General features: G+C 41.2%; 1 protein-coding gene across 1 annotated transcript in view; it reads right to left on the bottom strand.

The window, feature by feature from the left end:
- LOC126470685 (dynein axonemal heavy chain 7-like) overlaps window positions 1-12,197 on the bottom strand; it is a 762,325-nt gene that overhangs the window by 669,897 nt on the left and 80,231 nt on the right. The window contains exon 3 of the mRNA XM_050098686.1: window positions 10,123-10,297. Coding sequence (XP_049954643.1) covers window positions 10,123-10,297 — 175 coding nt within the window. The remainder of the gene's footprint in view (window positions 1-10,122; window positions 10,298-12,197) is intronic.

Here is a 12,197-nt window from a genome sequence, read left to right as displayed (position 1 = left end):
GTTTGTACTAGGTATTTGCATATTTTATTTCTCTAATAAACGCAGATATACAGAACTTACAGGGACACAAATGCATCAGTTGCCAGTCAAATGGCTATCCGGCATTGGCTGGGGAAACTTACTGGAAGAAAAAACACTTCATTTAAGGCATTACGTTAAGGATTGCTTTGTAATAATGTTCTGAAAACCGCACTTTAAGATAAGCTCATGTTATTTGTGGATAGGGGAGAAACAGCTCGTTGTTAAAGCTGGACGTTGCCAGCAGCACAGTATAGAATTTCGGGGTTAAGAGTAATTGTCCTAAAAGACTGCTCTTCAAAGACTGGAGAAAATCTCCCAAAAAAGTTCCGCCCGCCTATCGTAAAATGTTTTGAAATTTTATTCCAGCCACTGGCAGGCAGTAGAGGTCAGCTCAGACAGATGTTCTAATTAAGCAGTCCACTGAGCAGTACTGCTGACATTACGTCAAACGCACTGACTGGCCAGGTTTACAGCATCACCCGCGGGCGAAGTGCATAGAACAACTAACAGTGCAACACAGTGTCACCAAGAGTGAAGTAACATCTTGTGATTCAGAGGACTTGAGTGCTGCTGAATACTCACACGTAGCAAATATAGCCATGCCTAGTAACCAGCGCTCGATGCAGAGCCTTCGAGTGAGCGAAAAACAACTGACTGGACGAGTGACGAGGAACAAATTCACTCAACCCTCCAGTAATACTACTCCAAGAGCGTAGCAGTAAGTGTGTAAACAATCGAGCCTAGAGACTCAGTGTTTACAGTCATGCCGCCATTCTGTCTGCATCTTGAACTGGAGAGAATGACGATCTGTTGAGTTTCAGAGAAACCACGACTAACACATTGGTGATGCAGATCTGCTGACTGGCTGTATACTGATCAACATGTCAATTTCCAGGCTGAAGCACTCCACACCCGTATCATAGCAGTTGCTGTACACTTGGAAACTTCAACAATGTGAGTAGCTGGTATGTGCCAACCTCCACACTATTAAGAGGCTTCGGTTAATGGACTGCAAGCTTTCTACAGTCCAGCCCAGGAAGAGGTGCCCTCGCAGTTATCACACCCAGGAAGCATGACAGGGGATCACAAGTAAGTACATGGGTGCATAGCCAGCTAAACTCCAGAGTCCCTGAGTGGGCCACACCTGCTTCTTCGCCTCCTTGTAGGATACACAGCTTTGCGGTCGCAGCCACCCGTGAGCTAGGGCAACAGACGTCACAGGCACATTGGCATCAGATCATTGCACAACCAGCTGCATTTTCACACACCTTAGGGGCCTAGAGGATGGCCATCGCACTGTATATTACTGCTGGACCCATTGTCTCACTGTGTGCCTCGTTGTAAATCTCTCCAACGCTATTTCTCTCACCCATCCTGACGTGTAGCGGTCCTGAGTAGGACAGGTCGCTACATAAGTTTAAAATGGTTAGAAATTCAAAGAATCGTTCGTTTTCGCTATTCCTGTGACATTATCGTTTCCTGAGTTTATGTCCAGTTGTCTTAGTTTTAAATGTTTTCCCATCCCTCTAATGCTATAGATTAACAAATTACCTCCACCCGCCGGCCGGTGTGGCCGAGCGGCTCTAGGCGCTACAGTCTGGAACTGCGCGACCGCTACGGTCACAGGTTCGAATCCTGCCTCGGGTATGGATGTGTGTGATGTCCTTCGGTTAGTTAGGTTTAAGTAGTTCTACGTTCTAGGGGACTGATGACCTCAGCAGTTAAGTCCCATAGTACTCAGAGCCATTTGAACCATTTTTTTACCTCCACCCAACTTCTATTATGATTCAATCATCACTTTCCACCATAGTTGTCAGCTAACTTATGCTGTGAAGTAGGAACAGAATACGAATACCTAAATCTTTATTTAAAGAAATATCACGCTAGCGGCGTCTCCTCCATGGTCTCTGGACACACAGATCATGAGTTCACCGCCGATAAGGCTCTGTGCTGCTGGTGCCGCCACAGTCAGAGCCACAGCCACAGTCACAATCACAATCACTAGCTACCTCGTCGCACTGGAGAGAACCACACAGACACACCATGTGATTCGGCTGCTGAACATGAAGTGCAGGGTTGTAGTTCCGATTCCCACTGCTGGTATGCAGTTTATGATGGTGGTGCAGTTACAGGCCATATGACTTAAGTATTAACTGTGGGGAAATCCGAAAAGGTAAAAAGCACACTTCAGCTCGAATGGAAAATTGGTGTAAGATTCAAAATTCTCATCAGTTTAAATTAACAGTAGCTCACACATATATTCTATTAAAATATTCCAAAAAAATCAAAAACACATTTTCCCGTCTGTGAGTAGGACTTACACAAAGTAATGTTGCACACTATCCTGTTAAGACATATCACAAAAATGGGCAGAAAATAATAAAAACAAGCAGTAAGCTGCCTTTCTCATAGCGAAGTCCCCATTCTATTAATCAGATGAGTGAATTTACATAAACCAGATATGTATCAAGCTCACTCAGAACGAAAGATGTTTATACGACGTGACGAGTCGATATGTAACTAGAAAAATGGTAAAAATACATATATCTAAGCGAATGGGGATTGATAAACTACGGTATAACCGGATGAACTTGGCCTTATTTTCCCTAGACTGAGACTGTGACTGAAACTGAATGGCTTTCCAAAGCATCAAATCTACGAAGTTCCTCGTGCTCCTGCTTTTAGGGACAATTTTCATCTGTTAACACCCACAACTGCTCTGTTAGAGCAGTAACAGAGTCTGTAGTAGTAGCAGCGTATGAGTCTACCATTTTGAATACATTCTCATATTCTACTTAATACCCAGGAATACAAATAAGCAACTAATGCAACCAAATACTAAAAGGAAACACTACAAATTAACTTTTTCGGCGTATCATCGCCCATTTACACTCCGAAAAATAGCGAGCCAAATGACCAACACGTCGACACACACAAAATGTGGCTGCTACAGCGTTAATGAGTGGCAACTCGTGCCCCACAGGATTGCTAAACTTGTGTGTGGGTGACGAGAGTCACGCAACAATGACTTCTCCCACCAAACCGTAGCATTTAGACATTGGACTAACAAACCTCGCACAACCTGTAATGTTGGGAAGTACACTGATGAGCCAAAACATTATGACCGCCAGCTTAATGGCTTGTTTGTCCGTCTTTGGAATGAAATACAGCACTGATTTTACGTATCAGGAATCCAACAGTTCGTTGGTAGGTTTGTGAAGGTACGTGCCATTGGATGTCTACACACAGGTCGTGTAATTCGCCTAAGTAATGGACCGCTGATTTGCGTACGCGATGATGGAGTTCAATAGCGACCGAGATGGGTTTCATAGAACCATTTGGTAACCGAGACATCAATATGAGCCCACCATAATGCTCCTCAAACCAATGTAGCACGGTTATGGTTCCGAGACACGGAAATTACACTGCTGAGCCGGCCGCGGTGGTCTCGCGGTTCTAGGCGGGCAGTCCGGAACCGTGCGACTGCTACGGTCGCAGGTTCGAATCCTGCCTCGGGCATGGATGAGTGTGATGTCCTTAGGTTAGTTAGGTTTAAGTAGTTCTAAGTTCTAGGGGACTGATGGCCACAGCAGTTGAGTCCCATAGTGCTCAGAGCCATTTGAACCATTTTTTACACTGCTGAAAGATGACATTGCCATTGTGGAAGACAGCAAGCATGAAGGGATGCAGGTGATTTGCAGCTGTCAGCGTGTCTTCGATTACTACCACAGACCCCATGCAAGTGCATGAGAATGTCTCCCACAGCATAATGCTGCTTCCATGAGCCGGCATAAGTGGTGCGCAGCACGTTTCTAGTCGCTATCCACCTCGATGACGGCATTTGTGGAGACGTCCATCGACGTAGTATAGCAAAAATGTGATTCACAAAAAGAGTCAACACGTTTCCATCGATCGATGGTCCTGTGCCCGCTGCAATCGTAATTATGTCGTTGTGTCAACATGTGAACATGAAGGGATGGTCTGCTGCAGAGCTCCATGCTCGACAATGTGCAATGAACGGTGGCCCCAAAACACTTGTGCGTGCACTAGCATTGTGCTTTTTTGGTAGAGATGCCATAAATCACCATCTATCCTACTTTACAGAGCACACAAGCATCTGAACCCCATGTTCTGTGAAGAATCGTCGAGTCCAACCATTTAGCTCATAATGGTAGTTTCACTGTCCTATCTCTTTCTGTAGATGGCCACGACAGTAGCACGTGAACATTCCACCAGCTTCGCCGTTTTCCAGACACTCGTTCACAGGCTCTGTGTAGTAATATCTGCCCTTCGTCAAAGTGGTTTATCTTAATGGATTTCCCCATTTTCAGACCGTATATTAGCCAGGGTGATCCCTCATCCGTGTCTGCCCCACCTGCATATTTTTTACCGCATCACGTGCCCGCAGCATCACCAGGCGGCATCCAACGTCGTGGTGGGCAGCGGTCATATTGCTTTTGCTTATCAGTGTATAATGACCACTTACTGACACCAAGGGTTGTGACCCAGCCTGTTCAGCTCCGCTATGCGTCAGGATGCGTGAGAGAAATGGCGGGAAAGAGTGCCAATTTATGCTGGGGTATGCAGTGAAATAGTAGTATTAACAAGTGTTTATATCCAGTGGCAATGTATAGTGTGATGGATGTCCTCTAGGCCACCCAGCGCACATGTAGGCACAGTTAGTTGCAGAATTTGCTGATGTCGATGGCGCCTGTGGCGTCCATTGGCCTAGGTCATGGACAGCTGCTGCCATGGAGCTGTGTGGCCGGCAAGCAGGCGAAGAAATGGGGGTGGCCTGCTCAGGGCCCCCAGAGTTTGACTGGCTGTGAACCCATGCACTCACCTATGGTCCCCCTGTCATGCATTTGGGGGCGATAACTAATATTAGATACTGTATTCAATGCTGAGAAGCAATGGCACTAGTCACCCACAAGAGGTTGGCCAAGACAATGACCAATGACATGCAAGTGGCTAAGAGGCCGTGAGGGTGCACAATCCCTAGGCTAAGTTGTAGACTGTTTAGAGTCCATCAGAGGGCTGAGACTGGCACATACCACCTACTTACATTGTTGAAGTTCCTGAGTTTAGCACCTGCTATGCTACAGGTGTGGAGTACCTCAGCCTGGTACTTGACATGTTTCTCAGCAGACAGGCAGACAGCAGATCTTCATCACCGAAGTGATAGTCCCTGTTTCTCTGAAACTCAACAGACCATCATTCTCTCTGGTTCGAGATGTGGATGGAATGGCAGCACGACTGAGTACCCTGAGCCTCCAAGCTTCATTATTTATACATTTATAGTAACACTTCTGATGTATTTCAGTGTGCCATCCCCCTGCATGCAATCACCTCGCTGTTGAGCTCAAGCATCTTGCGTTGGTGGGAGCATAAGTGGCTGGAAGTGACCAATAATAAGCTTCATTTACTGAAGACCACAACGCAGGTGTGGCGTACTTCCTTCCAGCCACGTAGACGGGATGAGTTCTCCTCACTTGCCTTTGCATAGGCTGCAGCCCTAAGAGCATGGCTTCTTGCTCCGGCGAGAGGACGCTAAAATGTGTGGTGCTTGTGGCATACTGATCACTGTGCGACACGTTTTATTGGACAGCGTTTTATTTTCTAACCAGCGGGCCGTGGCTGACTTGCCGGCGTATCTGCCATCTCTTTTAGGTAATAATCAACCGAATGTAGTTAGAGTTTCAAAGTTTTATGAATTGCCCAATGTTTTTACTAAGATTTTAGGGAGAGTGTTTTAATTTGTTCACAGGATGACTGGCTCGCCCATATTTTACATAAGTGGCCAGCCAATGACAATTTCCTGTGGCGTTCTTTTAGTTCCTTTCTTGTTTTACTCACGTTTTAGTCTCTTGTATATCATATTTAGTCTTCTCCCGTTATCTTTGCATGTATGACCACATTTTACTTATTTTCTCCGCATTCGTTTCTTTTAATGTGTGTCAGGGCGCTGATAAACTCGGTGTTGAGCGCCCATAAGCACCAACACACACGCACAATTACACACACACACACACACACACACACACAAACACACACACACACACACACACCGCTTCTGATGTAGTCTTAATGGGGGACGAGTGGATTTGCTCCACATTACTTGCCCCATCAGCTATTCCAGGCTTGTCCAGGGCTCTGCATCGAGCACGGGTTGTTAGGCACAGCCATATTGGCAACATGTGAGGTTTTGTCTGCATGAAATTGCTCTGCATTACAAGATATTAGCTCACCCTTGGTGACAATGTGTTGCAGTGTTAGCTGTTCTATGTACGTTGCCTGTGGGTGGTGTCACCAAACCGCCTGGCCAGTTTTTTGATGTAATTTCAATAGCATTGCCCAGTGGCACATTGGGCCAAGCGAGTTCTGCAGCCTGACAGCAGCTGGAATAAAATTTCAAAAAAAATTTTCAAATTGTGTGCCCAACTTTCATAGGTCACAGCGCTTAGCACAGGTGAAATGGTCACCTTGCAAACTGTTGCTATATGCCTCAGGTCAATCACAATGGATTTTGAAGTCGTAGGCCTGCACCCATATTCCCAGATCATCCATCTTGGATTGTGGCATCATAGCGCTGTGCCTGTATTCCAACGTCCTCCATCTTGATTTGTGACATCATAAAGGTGCATTGTTATTTCAAAAGCACTCCATTTTTTGTTGTGACATCATATGGCTGCACCCTTATTCCCAAGTCCTCTATATCGGATCATGGCATCACCAGGCTGCACTTCTGTTCCACATTTTAAAAATTTCTCTACAGTAGGACAGTGCATCGCCTTAGATTTTATGAGTTTCTTGCTATTTTACACTTAAGTTAACTGCGCTACTTCCAAAGTGCTGTCATAGGAGTGGGCACTACTGGGCAGTTTTGGATTTCTGGCAATATTCTGAATTTCCCTACAGCCTGTGCCAGGGGTGTGGAGAATGGAAGAAATCTGTACGAATGCGAAACATCATCTATGATGTCATAGGGTAGGGAGGAATACAGAGGGCAAGGAGTTGGGCTACAATGCAGACTAAACTTGAATGTCCACACACCCACTACTGTCAGGACCTCACGAAATCCCTGTCTGCTTCCCCAGATCTGCGGTTTAGGTTTTAAGCGCCTTGAGGATTCTTGCCTTCAGTTTCCTTAGGTACAGTAACCACAGCAGTTCTGAATAAAGTTGACTGCAGCTTTAAAGTGTAGAATAATGTCTCTCATTTGGAAACCAACTAAATTGAAAGTAGGGTGAAAATGGTTAAAATCAATACACACAAACCTATCAGTAGAATATTTAGAATCTCTCCTTGTAGCCCACTCCCTCAACCTGTTAACTGTGAATTATAATGGACGAATTGCTTTTGCAGGGTTGGAGGAGGAACAAAAGATAGAAAAATCGTTCATAAATGAGGGGAATTGTAGGGGATCCCTCATTGTGGACACAATACTTTTCATGGATAGTAAAAGATGGTAATACCTTACACATTTTTGCGAGGCATACAATTATCGTTCTGATAACCAGCGATCACCACTTCACTAACCCACTCCTTTTTTTTTTTTTAAAAAAAAAAGGAAAAGAAAAGAAAAGGTCATAATAAGGAGTACCAAATGAATATGGGAAAATGGAGGCCGAAGACCCACTGATGGGGCTATCTTAGGATATTGTGCCTCCTGGTAGCGTTGTACACCACATATACATCCAAAAATATCCCTGAGTAAAGCTTTCGACTTACGAAAGCCCGCTGTATCGCCGCCTCCATCGATACCTCTGAACCCACATCTGACAGTGGGTAAGGGACTGCTTGGTCTCCAGTGTCCAGACCATGCGACAGTTAACCATTAGCTCAAGTTACTTTCTACACGGCTTGTTAAGGCGATGCATCTATAGCTACTACGGCACGTTGGGTTTTTTCTGGCTCGAGAAGAGGCATCAAAAATGTTTGCCGCCATAGGTTGATTCCTATCATAAGTGGCAAACAATACTATATTTTGTTAAGCCGTGATCAGACGCACTCTCATGATTTTTGAACAGTATCAATTCCAACTCCCGCCTGGAGAAGGCCTACACATTTTTTAGTAATTGTAAAGACGGATTTCAAATATCTAATTAGAATTTATATCTGCCTCATTGTACGCATCACTATACTCAGCTTCCTGTCTAAAATTTCCAAACAGCTAGAAAATCATGATTGTTCATACACATATGTAGCAGGATTGTAAAGTTGGAAAGAGCCGAGAAACAGTGAATTATTTTACAAATGTTTCTAATAACTGTTTTGCATCACAGAATTTCATTGAGATTTCGTATTTCTGGCAGGTTCTGATTCAAGTATCTTACATTAGAAACATTTGAAGCCTAATTCACTGTTTTTCGGCTCTTTACAACTTGTGTCTGTAAACAATCCTGCTACATACGTGTATGAACAACATGCTTTTATAGCGGTTTGGAAATTTTATGTCTTGCAATAATACCCACTTTTCATTTTATTTTTATTTATCTATCACATTCCATGGTGCCATTTGACCCAGAGGTACTTGGTCATAGTAAAAGTCAGTACACAGTTTACAAAACTCTCATTTAAAATTTATAAACAAAAGAATTAAAGAATTAAGAAAAAATAAATGGTGAGGCGTATATGAATAAATAACACATCACATTACAGTGGAAATTTCTCAACTACTACGAGGAACGCCTTTACAGAATAAAAGGAGTGTATTACGAGGAAATCTTTTACCTTGGATTGAATACTTGGGGTTTGTAAGTCAATTTATCAGTTATACTGGAAACGCTATCCAAGTGCATATCACATATCTGTGTGGTGTTCACTAAATTAACGTTGTAGTTTCATCTGAAGGAGACAATGTAGTCAATAACAAATCCCATGATGGAATATATGCGCTGTGATGTCAGAGTTAAAATTCCGAGATGCCCGAGCAACAGCTTACAGGAAGTTAAAAAAATGGCACCGCAGGTCAGTCTGACCACCCTTTGTTGAGTTAAGGATATTCTTGGTCAGTGGACATTCTTGTCCCAAAATGTGAAACTATATGAGATAACTGAGAAATAGTAAGCGAAGGAAACAAACCTTTGTGCTTCAGCGTCAGAGATAGTGGAGGTCGTTCTTATAGTGAAGATATCAGCATTCAGGTTGCACTCGATTTTGAATGTGATAGTTCATAGAAACCATTCCACCTAACATCAGCTCTAAGAAATTAACATGGGCGACTTAAATGCCTGTTAGACCACTTTGCTCCAAGAATATTTCACTTTTACAGGAGTTAAATCTCAGAAAATACATGCATTGCATTTTGTTGAAGTTTAGCATTAATCCGTTCTCTGTATCCCATGTGCTGATATCAGCAACTGTCCTATTAGCTACATCATTTATGTTACTGTCCAATTCTTTTACAGTATTATTTGTGTCATTAGTAAAGAGAAAATTTTTGAGCCATTTATCAAGTTTAGTGCCAGGTTATCAACAGCAACAGGCCAAGTACAGAACTGTATGGCATCTACCACTTTACATGGCCCCAGTCATATTCAAACCCCTCCCTGTTTGCTGACATTGAAGGATAACTTTCTTCTTAACACTCTCCAGATATGAAGAGAACTTATGCAAGAGTATTTTATGGGTCACACAATCAATGCTTTTGTTAAATCAAAGAAAAAAACTACTGTCCTCGACATATCGTTTAGCACTGATAGATTCTGTTGTTTGATTTTATTCTGTAGGTTTTGGTAATACTGTTACTGCCTTGTAATTTGCTAGTGCTATTTTTGGTTGTATCGTTTTTCATTATCCCTTTCTCAGGTCTTTCAGTAATCATAAATACATTACAATAGAATGTCAGAAAAGTATTCCTGACCAATTTAAGTAGTGATTTTAATATTTGTTTTCATTCATATCGTGATGAGAACTTATCAGTTCTTGTTGCTGCAGAAAATGCAGTACAACATCAGAAAGGGTTTCCTTATCAATTTAAGTACTTATCTTAAAGATATTTGTTTCCATTCATATTGTGATGGGAACTTATCACTTCATGCTGCTGCAGAAAATGTGAATAAATACTAATTACTAAGAGTTTACTTAAGATTTTCATACCTGCACATCATTTGCTGTTATTTGTGACGTAAATATAACAGATGCTGGGGTGTACTTGTCTTGCGATAATCTATTTAGCAGATTTTGATAATATAAACTCTTTCCTGTTCCAGAATGGCCAACCAGGAGCATGGGTACCCCATTACGCATGTGAAGCTCCATTACATATTGCGACCTGAAATACAAATTAACTGAAATGATTTAAAGTAACTCAAAAATATAAATTTTGAAATATCCCATGAGTAGCATAATTAGCTGATCAAACTTATGTAGTTTTGCGTTGGTAATAATTCAGCAGGAGGAGGATAATACATTATTATAACCAAACTAATTTTTGTATGTGAAAAGCAAGAAGGAAGATTAGAGTTTAACGTCACATTTTGCATGAAAGTGTTTAATTGCAAGTGTTGGATTTAAAAATGGTTTTGATGATTAAGAAAAATTAATGAGTCAACATTTCTTGTTCATCACTAAATAAAACTAGCTCATACAGTAAAACTGACAATTAAAAAAAATACTGATATTCAGATGAACTGGCACAAATTATAGAAAACCTGCTCTGTTCTACTAATAATATAAAAGTATTCATAATTAAAGATGGAGCAGGAAAAGGTAGTCTATAATTTTCTGTAGAAGTAAAAAGGTTCATAAATCTGTATGTCTACATGCTAAAAAGATAGAAGGCACTTGGAATATGTGTAAATTTCAATTGGAAGTTGTGAGAAAAGATAAATTCGTCTACATTGCCACACAAAATTCTGTTTCATCCAGGATCATTAATACTTCCATTGTCACTTCAACTGCAGAATGTTAACAAAGTCATTAAAGTACGCCAGCTACATAGAAGGCGCTTGGAATATGTGTAAAGCTGCAATGGACGCTGTGAGAAAATATAAATTCGTCCATCTCAATACATAAAATTCTGATTAATCCAGGATAATTAATCATTAAATTTTCACCATAGACTGTTGAAACAACGTTGAAGATGCAGACATATCAATGAGGATTCTGCTTGCTGCTCAGTTGTCAGCAGAGCCTGTATTTTACTGGGATATTATTACACCTCTTGACCTTAAAAAATATAGTGATATGCTTTAAGTTCATAATTATTATCTGGTACTGAATATCAAATTACATTGCTAAAAGAACAATTAATTAGATATGTAGATCATGAAGTTCCAGTTTTGAATAATTTTTTAAAATATCATGTTTTCCTGACTTTCTGAATATATGAAATGCTGTCTCAGTATTCAGAATGGATGGCTAACAAATCCTACAGAGCTACTAATCAGAAAAAAACCAGAACCGTCACAACTGTTGACATCTCATGCAATTAATAACAAGAACTGGGAGTTAACACAAATTTTTTAATGAATTTTTTAATGAACAACCAGTCTCTTTGCTATCAATGTTATTGAAAGTTTTCTCAAATAAAACTGCATAGCTGACTGGCAGAGAACCATTTTACAGTCTAAAAGAATTTGAGGTGATATAAAACATGGATTTTAGTTTTTAAAACTTTAGCTGCACTCATTGAATTGCCTGTAACAGGAGATAACAACCGTTTAGGACCCTTGTGTGGCACTGTCAAAACCTGAAAAATCTAATTTTTATAACTTAATATTTAAAAGATGCTCAACAAAGAACAAATTAAAATTCTATAACCTTTTTAATTTGATATTTATATTATTAGAAATTAGCATCAAATGAAATATTTTTAGTAAGTTAATGAAAATGCGTTTAAAGTATAGGGTATCCCACATAAAAACGGTATGCCTCACATACCGGTTAATCATCTCTAGTCGAGTTGCTTATGAAGTAGCAACAATGTCTCGACAGTTGGCTACCGCATTTTATCAGAAAGTTGAGTGTAGGTGTGTGTTCTTGTGTCAATTGTTGTGAGAACCTGGTGTCGTTGAGTTGTTACACGAATGAGGCACTCTGCATTAGAACAGAAAAATTATGTTATGGAGTGTTATACAAAAACAGGCTGCATCAAGAAATGTAAAGAAATAGTTAAAGTGAAGTATCCTGGTGGGAAACTCCCCATGACAACGCTATTCAAGATGTGTACA

Source organism: Schistocerca serialis, chromosome 3, assembly GCF_023864345.2.
Source record: "Schistocerca serialis cubense isolate TAMUIC-IGC-003099 chromosome 3, iqSchSeri2.2, whole genome shotgun sequence".
Taxonomy (NCBI): Eukaryota; Metazoa; Arthropoda; class Insecta; order Orthoptera; family Acrididae; genus Schistocerca; species Schistocerca serialis.
This window is presented reverse-complemented; position numbering and strand designations above follow the sequence as displayed.